Source organism: Furipterus horrens, unplaced genomic scaffold (assembly GCF_987537825.1).
Source record: "Furipterus horrens unplaced genomic scaffold, mFurHor1.1.pri manual_scaffold_2, whole genome shotgun sequence".
In the NCBI taxonomy this organism is placed as follows: Eukaryota; Metazoa; Chordata; class Mammalia; order Chiroptera; family Furipteridae; genus Furipterus; species Furipterus horrens.
This window is the reverse complement of record NW_028327172.1, coordinates 1,439,521-1,454,939: the sequence shown is the minus strand read 5'-3', so window position 1 is coordinate 1,454,939 and position 15,419 is coordinate 1,439,521. Positions and strand designations below refer to the sequence as shown.

Sequence of the window (15,419 nt, the reverse complement as noted above, 5' to 3'; positions counted from 1 at the left end):
GGTGGGGGCAGCTCCAAGGCTGGGGACTGCTCATCGGCGGGGCCTCGGCGTTCACCACGTGCTCCGGGCCCCTGGGAACCCTCCTGGCTCTGCGCAGCCTGTCCCCTCTCCCCACCACAGGCGAGCTCTCTGCTGGGGAGGGAGCCCTCCCTCCAGTCCCGCTGGGGCTGCCCCACCTGGGCCTGCGGGCACCGGGAGGGAGGGCAAACGCAGACTGGGGCCAGGACCAGGCCCCCCCACCTGGGAGCTGGGTCAGCACGTCCCCGCCTTCGCCAAGGGGCCTAGCACGTTGGAAGCTTCCAGAAAACACTGTGGCGTGGCTTAGATTGGAACCTGGCCTCCCAGGGTGGGGGCTCCGCAGCGGCAGCAGAGGCACGTGCCTGCCTGCAGCCCAGAGTGGTCCCTCGCCTGGACATGCCGGAGAGTGGGGGCGCCGGAGGGAGGGAGGGGCGGCGCAGCTGGCGGGCCCCCGCCCCCGCCCCTTGGGCCCTGTGCTGTCCCCACGTGCAGGCTGTGCCCCTCTCCACTCTCTGGCCTGAGCAGGTCTGGGTGTCGGCCACCCCCAGCCCCGTCCAAGGGCTCCCACACGGCCGCACTCCTCCGGGCTCCAGCCTGCTCCAGACCCCCCGGGGCCACGAGCCCCACGGCCCCCCGCACACTGTGCCCACAGGGACGGGGGGAGCGTGAGGCCCCGCCCTCCCCACAGCCAGTGTCCTGCCGGCCCTGCCCGGACAGGGTCTCCAGCATCGGGGCTCAGAGTCCCATTGGCGAGGCGTGAAATCTCGAGACACCAGAGCCCAAAGGCCCACAGGGGGACGTCCTGGCCACCCAGGGGACTGTGGCCACGGGGCCCCCACACAGGACAGCCCCCGCAACATCCCCAAGGTCCCAACTTACCACCCCCCACCACAGGGCGTCCGCGTAGCTGCCGAACTCGATGCGGCCGGACTCGTTCACGGCGTCCTTCTCGGCCAGGTACACGAAGTAGGAGGAGAAGATGAGGCCCAGGAAGCCGATGTACAGTGTCGTGATCAGCTCCTGCGTGGGGGCGGCGGCAGCGGTCAGCGGCAGGGCGGCGGGGCCATGTGAGCCCTGCCACGCTCACGCAGACAGAGCTCCGCACAGGGGCCTGGTGCTCAGAACTCCCGCAAACGGCCGCCAGGCAGGCCGCAGCCACCGCTGGGCCGACACCCTGGGCGGGGACGGGCTCCTTTCCTGCAGGACGGAGCTGAGGAGGACGGGCCACCTCTCCACGGCTGCTCTCGGCTCATCTTAGATTTGGGACCTTGTAGACGTTTTCCCGATGTGTCTTTTTATTTGCCTGATGGTCCCTTGTCCCCAGTTCAAAGGAATGTGGGCATGTCATCGGACTGCTGGACAGGTCAGGGGCTGGGGCTTGGCTGGGACCTGCATAGCGCACCGCCCCCGGGGCCCCTGCACCCCACCCCGCCGGACCCCACCTGGCGGTGGATGAAGACCACGGAGCCTAGCAGCCTCCAGGTGCCGCCCTGGCGGTCCACGTGCAGCATCCGCAGGATCTGGAGGAAGCGGATGCCCCTGCGGAGGAGACACCTGTGTCCCCACCAGCACGAGCCTGCCGTGTACGCCCCCACCTGCCCTTGGTGCCCCCAGCCTGGCTGTGTGCTGCTCACTTGCCATCGCACACCCCTGCACCCTCGGGCCCTCCTCAAGCCCGTCCCCAGGCCACCTTCCACCCAGTTACCCCAGTTTACAGATGAGCAGACTGAGGTCCCTGGATGGTTAGGTCACGGCCTGAGCCCAGGCAGTGAGTTAGAACTCATGCCGAGCCTGGAACCCTAACTCAACCCTGGCCCTGCGCTGTCCCGCCCAGGCCCCACTCCCCCCGCCCCCACCCAGCCCCAGCCCAGCATGCGGCCCTGACTCCCCCCCGCCCACCGCAGAGCCTGCAGCCCGGGTACCTGATGGCCGAGGTGGCAAACACCTGCCCCTTGGAGCCCACGCAGAGGACGACCACGGAGGCCACAACCACAACGAGGTCTGGGGAGGCAGCAGGTCCCCACCGTCACCACCGTCACCAGCCCACAGCTGGCTCGGGGAAACGGGCTTGGCAGTGGGGCAGGATGGAGCCCCCAAAGGGACCCAGGGAACCTTGCGTGGCAGGTGTGGCCCCCTCCCCGGCCCGCAGGCCACTCGGGGCGGCAGATGCCCTCCGTGTGCCAAGGGCGACCAAAACCGCGTCCTGTGAGCAGCGTCTCAGGGGACCGGGCGCCGAGGCCGGGCCTGTGCTGGCCTTGGGTCCTCCTCGTCCCGGGCAGAGCGGCCGGGGCCTCTGTCAGCCCTCGGGGCTCCCGTCTGCTGGTGCCTGTGGTGGGTGCCCACCCCACCAGACCCACCCGTCCTGGGGCCAAGGGGCCCAGCCCTGGCCTGGATGCCCCAGGGTGACGGCAACGCTCCTGCGGGGCCCGACGTCACTCACCGATGATGGAGATGGGCTTCCGGGCGAAGCGCAGCCGCCCCCAGATGCCCACGTACTTGCTGCGGCAGCCGGCGGACCAGAGGCGGACCACGTACTCTGTGCCAAAGAAGGCCACCAGCACGATCTCCTGTGGGGACGAGGCCGTGAGCTCCCCCGGCGGCTGGGCCCTGCCGCCCCCCGCCTGGCCGCACTGGGCAGCAGGCCCTGTGCCGGGAGCCTCGGCAGAGACGCCCGCAGCAGCAGCCTGTGTCCGGGTGGGCTCAGGCCACTGCCCGCGACACCGGGGAGGCCCGCAGCCCCGCAGACCAAGGACTTCCGGGCCCAAGGGGATGCCCACTCCAGGGCTCCGGAGCGGCTCTGGGTCTGGTGCCCGGGGCCCAATGCTCCAGCTGTGTGTGTCCCACCTTGGGGTGGAGAGAGCACCCCATCTGCATGGGACTGTCTCCTTTTGCCTCACTCGGCTGCCAGGCCGCAGCCCTGGGGACACTTGGCAGCCTTCACGGGCTGGAGCTGAGGGCAGGTTGGGGTGGGAGCGGGACCCAGCTGGGGGGCTCTCCGGGGGCAGGAGGGCAGGCACAGGGTCGGCTGGGACTGTGCTGCTCGGGAAACCCCTGCCCGGGCCCCTGAAAGGCTGCTCCACACGTCCGTCTGTGGTCAGAAGCCAGAAGGCCAAGGCACACATTTGGGTCACGATGAACAGTGGACAGATGGACAGAGGGACGGAGGGACGGAGAGACAGAGGGGTGGGCGGGTAGACCAATGAAGGCAGGCCGGGGGTAAAACTCAAAATCAGAAGGAAGGTGCCGGCCGCCCACAAGCTGCACAACCTGATGACATGCACCAGCTCCTAAGACACACGGCCCACCAGGACTAAGTCACAAAGAGACAGAACATCTAACAGACCCGCAACTAATGAGGAGGTGGAGTCAGTCATCAGAAACCTCCCAGCAGCCCCGCCCGGGGGGGCTCAGCCGGCCGAGCGTCGTCCTGCGCAGAGAAAGGTCGGGGCACGTGCCTGGGGTGCGGGTTCTGCCCGGCCTGGGGCGCGTGTGAGAGGCAGCTGGTCGATGCTTCTCTCTCACGTGGATGTTTCTCTCCCTCCCTTCCCCTCTCTCTAAAAATAAATACATTTTAAAAATTTAAAGCAGAAGCAAACAAAAAACAAACCCCTCCGCACAAGAGGCCCCGGACCCAATGCCTTCCCTGGTAAATTCCACCAAACCTTTAAAGGACTAACGCCAACCCTTGTCAAACTTCCCCCAAGCGTTGCAGCAGAGAGAACGCTTCCTGACTCACTCTCTGAGTCCAGCACAACCCTGGGCCCGAAGCCAGACAAAGAAAACACAGAGCAGTGTGCGTGAGGAACGTGGAGGCAGAAACCCTCAGCCAGAGAGCAGCACATGGGATTCTGCAGCATATGGAACAGATTAGACACGCGGACCACGTGGGACTCATTCTTGGAATGCAAGGACGGTTCAGCACATGCATATCAATCAATACACTACCTCACACTAACGGAATGAGGGAGAAGAACATATGATCTCAGCGGACTCAGAAAAAGCACTTGACGAAATCCAACACCCTTTCGTGATAAAAACCACTCCACAAAGTAAGGACGGAGGGAAACCACCTCTTTACAATAAAAGTCATGTTTTTCAAAACCCACATCAAGCGTCCCATCGGCGGTGGACGGCGCACGTGTTCCCTCTGAGACCAGGGGCGGGCGGGCAAGCCCGCGCTGGCCTGTCCCGCTCAGCCCTGTCCCGGACGGTCGGCCAGAACAATTGGGCAGGAAGGAGAAATAAAAAAGCATCCAGATCGGAAAACAACAGTAAAATCATCTCTGCTTGCAGGCGACGCGGGCTTCCACGGAGAAACCCCTAAGGACTCCACAAAACCCTGCTGGGCCTAGTAAAGGAGCTCAGCAAAGCAGGCGGCCAAGTCCGCACGTGAGTGCCGGTTACATTTTTGTATCAGTTGCATTGTTTCTACAAACAATGGACAATCCGAAGAGGAAGTCACAGAAACAGTTGTGTTTACACTAGCGTCCCAAAGAACAGTTACAAATGAGCTAAGGAGGTGGGAGATCGGCCCTGCAAACCGAGAGGTGCTGCCTCAGGAAAGGAAAGGGGGTGGCAGGGAATGGAAGCAGCACACCCCACATTCACGGACCGGAAGGGGGGCTGCTGCCGAGGTGCTGAGGGGACCCCACGGGAGCGACAGTCAGCGCCACCCCGGCTCCTGAGCCGGAGGCCATGTTTTGCAGAAACAGAAAGAGCCATCTTACACTCAGAGGGACCCTCAAGGGACCCTGAACAGCCAAAACAAAATGCAGTCCGTCCACACAATGGGATACACTTGGCCTGAGAGAGGAAGGAAGCCTGACACAGGCCCCACGGACGGACGGGAGGACGCTCTGTGGAGTGCGGGGGGCCGGCTGGGGCGCGTACAGCCGCTCCCTGCCCCGTCCCCCCCAGGAGCCCGGCCCCAGCAGGGCGCCCGCTCCCACGGGCTGACAGCGGCAGGCCTGGCTCTTGTCCGTGCCCCATGTCTGCTCACCCCCGCGCCCGCCAAGGAGCCGACCCCGGGGCGCGCTGGACACCCCCGCAGGCTCTCATGGGTCGTTAATCAGGACAAAATACATGTGCACTCTCCCCCTCCCCCCTGCATTCAGGGCGAGCTCGGGGGGTGGGGGGGGGGTGACGGTGGAGCCTGTGGGAACATCAACTGCTTTCCTGTTGCACAAGTGCCCTCAGTGTGTGACCTCCAGTCCTCCCGGGCTCGAGGGCTGTGTGCTTGGGGGCACATGGGAGACGGTGGCAGAGCGAGCGGGGTGGACTCTGGTCTCACGGGGACGCGCACCCTGGTCCCTCCTGTCAGCCGGGAGCAGTGGCCTTGGCTGGGAGCTGCCTGGGAGCAGGACCTTCATCTTGTTCATTTGCCTCCTGAGATAGGCATGGGGGTGTACCCCAGAGGGTCCCCCACCATCAGGCTGGTCAAGCCCTTAGTGGCTTTTTTCTCATTTCAACACATTTAAAAAAAAAAAATCACTGAATACCTTCTCCAGCCGTGTCCTAGGCAGATCTGAGGTGCTGCTAGTGCCTTAGGACAGACTGTAAAGTAAATAAATACCCAGAATTTCTGCTGAGGGCTGCTTGACCCCCCAAATGAGCCCAGCCTCACACTCCAGGGGCGCCTGCTTGGGGCTTAGCGGCCCCTGCCCTGCACGCCGGCCGGCTGAGAGGCAGGATCCCCTCCGGAGGGTGAGGTGTAGGAATAATTTTAAACAACGCTAATCCCCAAATCCTGTTTGCGTCTGGAATGCAGAGCAGGCCGGCCGGCTGCCGGGCTCACCACATCCAAGCGGCCCCAGGTCCTGGGCTCATCGACGTGGCTGCCGGCACCACGCTGCGGCGGGGGATGGGCATGGGGTGTGGCGTGTGCCCGCTCGGAGACCCACGGGGCGCTGTCCACCTTGGGCACTGAGCAGTCGGCACTCAGGGCCAAGGCCAGGGCTGGACCTCAGAACGGGGCGCCCTCAATGGGACCCCGGGGGCAGACGTCCTGGCCTGCGTGCCGCCTGTCCACTGGCCTGGGCACTGCAGCAGGGGCCTTGACCGGGCTTAGCCACCGTTGGCGGATGCTCATGGAGGGGGCGGGCCTACAAGAGGGCTGACCGCCCCCCAAAGCCACCTCACGGTGCCACCCCTCACGCAGGGGACAACCCTCCCAGTCCAAAGCAGGTTCACGGAACGGCAGGGCCACCCCTTCCCAGCTCTGGGTTTCGGGAGGCCAACCTCCAGCCTCAGGGGTCCTGCCCCCAAGGGTGACCCCGGTCACCCTCGTCGCCCTGCGGCTTCTCTGCCCTGGTGGGGGCAGGTCCCCAAGCAAGCCCCAGAGGTAAAGTAATGGCAGTGAGCCCCCAGGGGCTGCCGGCATCTGTCACCCGCGCCTGCTCGAGCTGCCACCACAGCTCCCCGCTGTCCGCGCCGCAGGGCCGGCTCTGCCGCCCAGCCCAGGGGCTCGCCCGCCCGCCCAAGGGCTCCCCAGGGCTCGGTGGCAGGGCCGCTCCCCCCTAGGACCCCCCCAACCAGGTCCCCACCCCTGTGCCCCCTGGGGAGCCCCGCAAACCACGCCTGTGGGGACCAGGGACCCTCCTGGCTGCCCTGATAACAGAGCCCGCCCGGAGGCCCGTCCGAGTGAGCCCCGCTGGGTGTGCACTGGGCCAGGGGCAGAGTGGGCCTTGAACCCGACCCCACAGGCCTGAGGAGACGGCCGTGCCTACGCCAGGCAGGAGACAAAGGGTGCCCCACCCAGCCGCCCAGACAAGGCAAGACACTGCCTCCTGGCTGCGGCTGGCTTCACGGACGGGACCTCTGAGCCAGTCTGGGCACTGAGGCTGGGGTCCAGGCCGGAGCATCTCCCGCCGGCCAGGCACGGGCGGGGTCCGGCCGCCAGCCTGCACCCCCAGCCCCGCCGACTCAAGGGCATTTGTACAATTTAGAACTATCATCACAGACAGAGTTCCGAACAAACACCCATCGAGAAAACGGGCACAGAACCCCAACGGGCATTTCTTCCGAGAAGGCATACAAATGGTCACGAAGACGTTCGTCAAAACCACAGTGAGACGCCACCTCACAGGCGCTAGGATGGCTCTTCCAGAAAAAAAACCCAGACAGAACCAAGTGCTGGCGAGGCTGTGGGGACACGGGGCCCTGGGCGCTGCCGCGGGAAGCGTGAGCCGCTGCCGGGACAGGGCGCAGGGCCCTGGAGGGGCCAACACAGGGTGGCCACGGGGCCAGCAGCCCCGCCTCAGGGCACAGACGCAGGAGACGTGGAAGCGGATCTCAGAGAGGTCTGTACCCCTGTTCACAGCGGCCGAAAGGCGGGAGCAGCCGGGTGTCCACAGACGGGGGCTGGACACACGGAACGCGGTCCGTCCACACGACGGACTGTCACTCGGCCCTGAAAGGAGGGAAGTCCTGACGCAGGCACCACGGGTGAGCCTGGAGGACACTGCTGAGTGGGCAGCCAGACACACAAGGACACACCCTGGGGTCCCCCTTACATGAGGTCGCCAAAGAAGTCAGATTTGGAGACAGAAAGTAGACGGTAGGTGCCCGGGGCTGGGAGGTGAGGGGCGGGGCCGCAGCGTCATCTGGGGAAGACGGGACGTTCCGGAGATGATGGTGGTGACGGCCGCACAGCAGTGGGAACGTGCCTGATGCCACTGAGCGGCATCCCTACCATGGGGAGGGTGGGACATTCTATGTTCTGTGTATGTCACAATTTTAACTAAAAAAAGCAGATTAGTGGATACCAGGGGCCGGGCGGTGGCAGAACAGGGGTCCATGGCTCACAGATACGGCCTTTCTTTTTGGGGTGGAAAGTTCTGGAACTAGACAGAGATGGTGGCCGCACAGCACAGTGACTGCAGTCAATGCTGGGCCCCATGCCCTTTAAAACGGCTGGGGCGGTGAATTTTCTGTCCTTGGTTTTCCCACACACTGACACAGCCTCGTTGGGTCTTCAGGGTCAGTGGGCTCAGCACGAAGTCGACTACCCGCGTTCAGGCGGTGGCCGCGGAGTGCCACACCGTGCCGACAGGGCGGGGTGGTGGGGATGGGGGCTGAGGGGTCCCCATGGCGCGGCCCCTACCCCCCTCCGGAGGCCGCACGCCATCAGCCACCCTGGGGACTTCGCCCTCCGCGGTGGAGTCTTGCCGATCGGCGCACACACACACCAGGAGCCTCCAACAACCCGACCGGGAAGGGCTTCAGGTCCCAAGCCAGGAGCTCGGCCCGCTGGGTCCTCGGGCGCCCGGCGGCCACAGCCCGGAACTCCCAGGAGCCGGGAGCAAGCTTTAGAAAAGCAGGTACTTATCTGGGGTGTGTCCTCCGGGCGCGCAGAGGGGAGAGGTTGGCGGTGACTCAGGCATTTCGAAACCGGCCGAGCGGGGAGGATCGCCCAGTGGGGGATGGAGGTCGGGAGCTGCCCTGCCGCTGTCAGCTGGGCCTGCACCCCGGCGACTGCGCGAAGCCCGCGGTGCTCCAAGGCCCGGCGCTGTGGGCGCCTGTGTGACCGGAAGCCCTGGGACCCCGTCGAGGGCTAGAACTGCTCACGGGGGACGGAGGGCGGGGGCCTGAGGGCTGGGCCCACTCACACGGGCTGTGCTCACGTCCTGGCCTTTCAGGGGAAGAACTGTGTTTTGTTTTTGGGACGTGGGCGACGCAGCCAAGGTGGGGCCCCCGATTCTCATCTCGGGGGCCACTCTGTTGTCTCCGCGCGGGAAGGTTCGTTTTTCAGAGAGGTGAAAGGTCAACTGTGGGGGACTAGGTGCGCGGGTTGGTGCGGGAGAGGGGACATCAGGCCTGAGGGTCCCGCTGACCGAGGGCGGGAACCGGGGTCAAGGGCAGAAGCCACAGCGGCCCCCCCGGCGGCCCTGTGGACGCCAGACGTGGCCAACTCGGGCACATGGACTGGGGGACCTTTGCAGGAGCCCCGAGTCCCCTCAAAGGCCTCCTGGGCACAGTGAAGAGCAGGCGCGGGGACCTGGCGGAGGGTGCACGTGGGAGCCAGGCTCCCCATCGGGGCCGGGAGGAGTCCCCCGGGGGCCGCGGTCCCCACAGCACAGAGCCCGGCCGGCCGGCTCCATCCGGGGCCAGCTGTTGCCCTCACGCGGGCCCCGCTACGCCACAGGGGGCGCGGGCCCGGCATTCCCGGAGGGTCAGCTGGCCGGACAGCGTGAGGCAGGCGCAAAGGCTGCTCAAAGCGCCCTTTGTTCAGGGCGCGCCTGTGGCCAGCTGCTCGCAGCCGCGCGCCGTGGCGAGGGCCCCTGGGCCTCCCGGTGACATGTGCTGGGCACAGCTGGCCCCTCCGCGCCGCCGCCCCGCAGGGCGCCTGGTGTGAGACAGGTGCCCGGGGGCGCCGTGGAGGGGCCGGAGGGAGGCGGGCAGAGCCGGGGGGGCGGGGGGCGGGTACTGCAGGCTCAGGACCCCGCAGGCCGCTGACCTCACCCATTCCCCCCTCAGCTGCAGGAGGCCTGTGCTCAGCCGCTGCCCCTTGGCCCCACGGCCTTGACCCTGGCTCCTCCATGTCCACCTGAGGGCCTGGCCACACAGGGTGACCCTGAAGGAGGCTGCCCCCCGGCTCCACGCGGCCTTCCTGCCTCAGACGCTGGGGCAGCGGGAAGGGGCGACCCTGCTGCCCAGGGGACCCTGGGTGGGGAGCGGCCCCAGGAGAAGGGATCCCTGGAGGAAGGAGGAGGGACGGGGTCCCAGGCACAGTGGGGGGGGGGGGGTGGGGGGGCTGCCCAGGCCTGTCTCAAGACCTTCGTGCCAACCATAGCACAGAAGTCCCCTTGATCTGACTCTGAGCCCCTAATATGCACCCTCAAGCCTGCACATGGCCACCCCAGGCCCAGGAGCGTCTCCCAGGCCTGCTTCTCTCCCACCCCGGCCGTGGGGCACAGCCCGACCCGGGGGAGCCTCCCACCTCCCCCAGCGGTCTCCCCAGGCGGGGTCGGGCTCTTCCGCCGCGGAGCCGGCCCAGCACGGACCCCCAGCTCAGACCCACGCTGGTGCTCACAGGGCCACAGGGAAACTGGGGGAGACACCTCTGCTCCACCCCTTGGGGCTGGGGCTGCGTTCTGCCGGCTGAGGGACCCAGGAGGACCCCCCCAAGGTGCCCTGGGTGGCCCTGCTGCCACCCCCTGGCCCCCGGCAGTCCTGGGGCTCAGCTGCCATAAGTCACTGGTGCGTCAGGGGCTGCAGCCTCTGCCCCGCAGGCTGGCCACCCCGGGTGCTCCGTGTCGTCAGACACTGAGGCTGGTAAGGCCCCGGCCCAGGTGGAGCGTGGGGACAGGCCGGCTGCCCCGTGTGCTCCCCCCGACCTGTTAAAGGCAGTCATGAGTTTCGGGGTGACCCCAGAGACACGGGGATGCTTCCCACTGAGAGCCAGCCCCACCAGCCAGCCCTCTGGGGCGGCCACTCCACAGGCAGAGGAGAGGCTGCGAGGTGTCCTCCAAGGCCGTGGGCACCAACACCGCCACCAACTTGGCTGCCGCGCCCTGCAAACGGGGGACAGCTGCCCTCCAGCTGAGATGCCGTCCCAGCGAGGTGGCCCAGCACCCGACGGCCAGCCTGTCGGGGCCATGTTTCCGTTCCATGTCCCACACGGAGCAGCACCTGCGGTGCCTGGCGTGCAGGGAGGCCCCCTGTGCGCATCCCCGGGCTGGAGTCAGACCCTGGTGCTGGGACCCTCAGTCTCACGGGAGCCACGTGCAAACATTTCATCACCCCCTCCAGGCGTGGTGGCCGCCGGGGCCGAGCCTTGCATGTCCCCACATGGGCATCCTGGGGACTCCTCAGGGGGTGCTGACAGCCTTTCAGGGAGCAAGAAAAATGGAAGGGGGCCCCTTGTGCGGGGCCACCCCGCCACAGCCCCTCCCCCCAGTCCCGCTGCAGACTCCCAACGCCTGCCCCTGGCCCTGCAAACGGGCCTGAGCCTGTCAGGGAAGGAGGACAGGAGCCCCGGGCCCGGGCGGCGGGTGGCAGGGCTCCGCCTGGGAATAAAGACGGGCCCCTCAGCGGCGCTGACGTGCCCCGGGCTGGCGGGGGTTTCTCAAGGTGCCTGTGGGACCCAGCTCGCTGCTCCGAGGGCACCCGAGCGCTGCCCGCTCCCGCCCCGTGTGGGTCTCCCCGGGCCGGAGGAGGACGCCAGAGAGCCCAGGGACTAGCACCTTCTCCCGGCCCAGGACCGGGACCGTCAGCTGATTCTGAGGAAGCAGAGGTGACAGACCCGCAGACACCCCACTGCAAAGGGCACTCGACAAACACACATGTCTGCGTGTTCACACGACACATCATGCATATGTTTTTACATTATTATTTCCCTTAAACGAATGAATTTCAACCTGTGTGGGAAGAAAACCCTTGAAAACACAAGGCCACCAAGCAGGTCCTGGGGCCCTGGTATGGACATGACAAGTGTCCACAGTCGGTGTTGGGGGCAGGCCTGCGAAGCACCCTCCTGCGGGGGCCCGTCTCCCCAGCTCTGCGCCAGCCCGCACGCCTGCCCCGTGTCCACCGGCTCCTCCTGGGGCTTGTTGAGAGGCTGCTGCTTGATTCCCAAGCCTGGGGACCCTTTGCTTCTCCTGCACTGGGTTGTGATCAGAAAACGTGGCCAGCAACATCTCGGTTTTTCAAAGTGCATTACATTTACGGTGACACAGGACAGCTGGCCTCGCAGGCGTCCTGTGACCTAGGGCAATAGAACGTCTCCATTGTCGGGACGAGGGCTGGACCAAAAGAAGACAGCAGCGTGACGTGCATCTCCGGCCTGTTCACTTCCCACCCCAGGGACCAGCTGTGAGGAGGCCTCGCAGCCCTGGGGACGCCCCGGGGGACTGGGCCTTGCCACCAAGTGGGCCCACCATCCTGGACTGCTGTCACCGGGCAGAGCCGTCCCCACGGGACCCTGCCCACACCGCAGGCTGGCGAGGTGGTGGTGGCTGTTTGAAGGTGCCACGCGGGCGGGTGCTCATGGCTGAGCTGCAGGGGACGGGGACGAACGGGTCCCTGACCCTCTCTCTAGTCGGTGCCTGGTGGAATCGCCCCGCTCTGACAGAGACGCCTTAAACTCTCCCACAAAGGCTGCGTTTGACCCACGTCTTCTTGCTCTACATAAGTTATGTTGTTTGACACGTAACGGGTTACAATGACGTCTCCTCCAGGAAGGATGCCTCGCCGGGGCTTGTCCCGGGGCCGACGCGGTCCACTGCCCCGCCCCCGCCTGCTCGCGGTCACTCGGCCTTGTCTTTATTTCTCAACTGTCCCCTATCGTTTGCTTGACCCAGTTCCTCTGAACAGCACATTTGTTAAAAATAAAAATGCTCCCGACAGTCCTCCGCCTCTTCATGGAGGGACGGAGGCCGTTCGCATTTAGTGGGAAAGTGGACGCGCCCGGTTCCTCCCCGTCTCCCTGTCTCTCTGCCTGTCATACGCTGCTGCTCCCCCTCGGCCTTCAGCTGCCGAGCTGACCGTCCCCTTCTTACCCCCGAATCTGGACGTTCCACTGCACTCGTCCGTCCCTGTGGCCCTTCTGCTCCTTAGGGGTCGTCGCCACGCCTGCTCTGGTCTAGAAACCTCCTGCCAGAGGCTCCCCTGTGCTTTCCTCCCGACGAGGCAGGACTCTGCGTGCGGCTGAATTTCCTCCCTCTCCCTTCAGCCCATCAACGGCGCTGCGGGCGAATAAAGCGACGTCCAGCATCGCTTTTACAGACTTCACAAACCTTTTCTCTTTTTCTTTTTTGCAAGAAGCCTGAGTACAGGGGCCTCCCCTGTCTCCTCTGGGCAGGTCCCTGGCACGGAGCACAGCACCAAGCCTGGGGCCCTGACTAGGGCTCATTAATGCAAAAGGGGGCGAGGGTCGCAGACTAGCAGCAGAGACGGGGAGAACCCCGCCCCCCGCCCCAGGCACTGTTTGGGTCGAGGTGCGCCCGCCCCTCCACTTCCACATGTTGAAACCGTGACCCCCGTTAGGACGAGGCCCTCACGCCATAAGCCTGGTGTTCTCTTTCATGGACACAGACAAGCACACAGGGAGAACACCACGGGAAGGTCAGGGCAGAGACCGGGGTGGTGCGCCTACAAGCTCAGGGAGCCCACAGATCGCAGAAACCCCCAGAAGCTGAGGGCGGGGCCCGACAGGAGCCTGCCCCGTGGTCACAAGACCTCAGACTTCTGGGCCGAAGGGGCAGTGCTGGCACCCCGCGGCTCCAAGGTGCCTCCAAGACCAAGCCAAGGGCTGGACAAGAGTCCCTGGGCTATCTAGGCCGAAGGCGCTGAGGTGTCTGTCCCCTGGGAGGGGTCCCATGGGCCCTGGCGCGACGGAGCCCTCCTTCTGCCTTGCAGGGACATGTCACCGCCCCTTCCCCACACTCGGAAAAATCGGGCTCTGGAGACAGAACTCAGGGCGCTGGAAGGGCTTCCAGGCCAACGGGCAGCGGCAGAGCGCTGGGGACGGAGAAGGCGGGGGCAGGGGCGGGACGCTCGGAACAACGGGAAGGCAGAGGGGGGCTTTCGGGAAAGCAGGCCCTCGGCCCCCGGAGCCCACTGTGCGGCATGCAGGCCAAGAGCCCCCTGAACCACACACGGGGCCTCACGCACACGAGAGCGGCCCGGCCGGCCGCCCTGCAATTTGCGGTGGGGGAGCGGGAGGCCCCGAGACCGCCCGTGCCCGCGGCAGGCACGCTAGCCGCCTGGCAGCCAGCTTTGCACGTATTTAAAGCAAATCCCCGTCTTCCCCAGGCCGGGCTATTTCCGTCCACAGGCCAGCTAAGTGGGGTTTATTTTCAGCCCAGGAACCCCACTGCTGAGGGCTGTTAACCCCAAGGAAGCCCCACCCTGTGATCGCTGCCTCACTGGCGGCCCAGGGGAGAGGGCAGCGGGGGGAGGCGGTATTTTTATCTGCAGAGGGCCCGAGCCTCTTAAAATGTCCTATTTAAGAATGCGCCCAGAACGAGACGTTTACCCAACCGAGGACGCTGGGATGAAAAGCCTTTCCAACGGCCTGCTCGCGGCGCTGAAAGGCTCTGCCGGCCAGGCGTGGGCATCCACGGCTCTTCCCCGAGCGGAGGCCGAGGGCGTCCAGCACCCCAGCCACCGGGGCTGTGGGTCAAGGAGCAGAGGGCCTACACGACAGCACCCACAGCACGTGTGTGCACGTGTGTGGACAGCATGTACGTGTGCGGTGTGTGTGCACTGCCACGTGCATGCATGTGCCATGTGCACGGTGTGTGCGTGCCATGTGCATGGTGGTCACTGTGTGACCATGCCATGTATGTATGTGGTGTGTGCCATGCGTGTGCACGTGTGCGTGTGCATATGTGTGGTTGCGCATGTGCGGTGTGTGTGAGAATGCAGTGTGCCTGCTGTGCTGTGTGCATGCCACGTGCATGTGTGGTGTGTGCCACATGTGTGCCGTGCATGTATTCTGTGTGTGCACGTGTGCTCACCTGCAGAGTTCCCTGCACCGGTGGCCCCTCAGTGTCCGGCCACCGGGTACCTGGCTCCCATCCTGACATCTAAAGATTTCCGTGTCAGGTGGGGAATTTAAATGGACTTTTCTTTCAGGGACATTGTAAGGGACTGAGAGGAACCTGGAGAGGTTTTGCGGTTTTAAGAGCGAGCACGTGAACAGCTTCGGAGAACGTGTGCTGCTTTAAGGCTGTAGTTTCCAGAGTGAAAGTGTGCGACAGAACGGACTTGCTGGGGTCTCGGGGCTGTCCACTGAACGTCACGCCTGAGAGGGGCTGCCGTCCCCAGAGCACAGCTGGGAGGGGACAGCTCAAGGCTGACCTTCTGTGTCCCCCGCCAACTGTGCCCCATCCCCAGGGCGCTGAGCAGGGCCACACAGCGGATGGCCAGCAGCACAGGGGACGGAGCGACAAAGGCCACCAGCCCATGTCCCCTCTCTGAGCATGAGGAGGGCCCCCTGCACTCAAACCCGGCATGTGCAGGGGTGACCCCCCAGCCTCTAATGTTCCTGGGACGACGCCCATCATGAGAGGGCCTTGTTCCCAAACCTGGCTGAGGCCCCAGCTCCTCAGGGACCAGCACAACCCTCCAAAGGCGCATGTCTCAAAGGCCGCTCAAGAAGGAATGGGGCTTCCGGCCAAGACGGAGGCGCAGACAGACACGCTGCAGCTACCTCCACAGCTAAGGAGGAACACAACTGCCTTAAAACTAGAGACAACCAGAAGTTCCAGAAAATCGAGCTGCACGGAAGTCCAGCAAACAAAGATACAAAGAAGAAACACTCACCCAGGCAGGTAGGAGGGGTGGAGAGGACGCGGTGTGGTGGTGGCGGCAGCGGCAGGCCAGGGGAAAGTGCAGTCACATGTTTTAAAAACTAGGGAAGGACACCTGGGGAGCTTTCCCAGCTCCTCACCAGACCA

General features: G+C 65.2%; 1 protein-coding gene across 1 annotated transcript in view; it reads right to left on the bottom strand.

Moving 5' to 3' along the window:
- KCNQ1 (potassium voltage-gated channel subfamily Q member 1) overlaps window positions 1–15,419 on the bottom strand; it is a 255,928-nt gene that overhangs the window by 189,396 nt on the left and 51,113 nt on the right. Inside the window, exons 3-6 of the mRNA XM_090292878.1 lie at window positions 2,459–2,585; window positions 1,941–2,019; window positions 1,461–1,557; window positions 898–1,038 (exon numbers count right to left, since the gene is read on the bottom strand). Coding sequence (XP_090149004.1) covers window positions 898–1,038; window positions 1,461–1,557; window positions 1,941–2,019; window positions 2,459–2,585 — 444 coding nt within the window. The remainder of the gene's footprint in view (window positions 1–897; window positions 1,039–1,460; window positions 1,558–1,940; window positions 2,020–2,458; window positions 2,586–15,419) is intronic.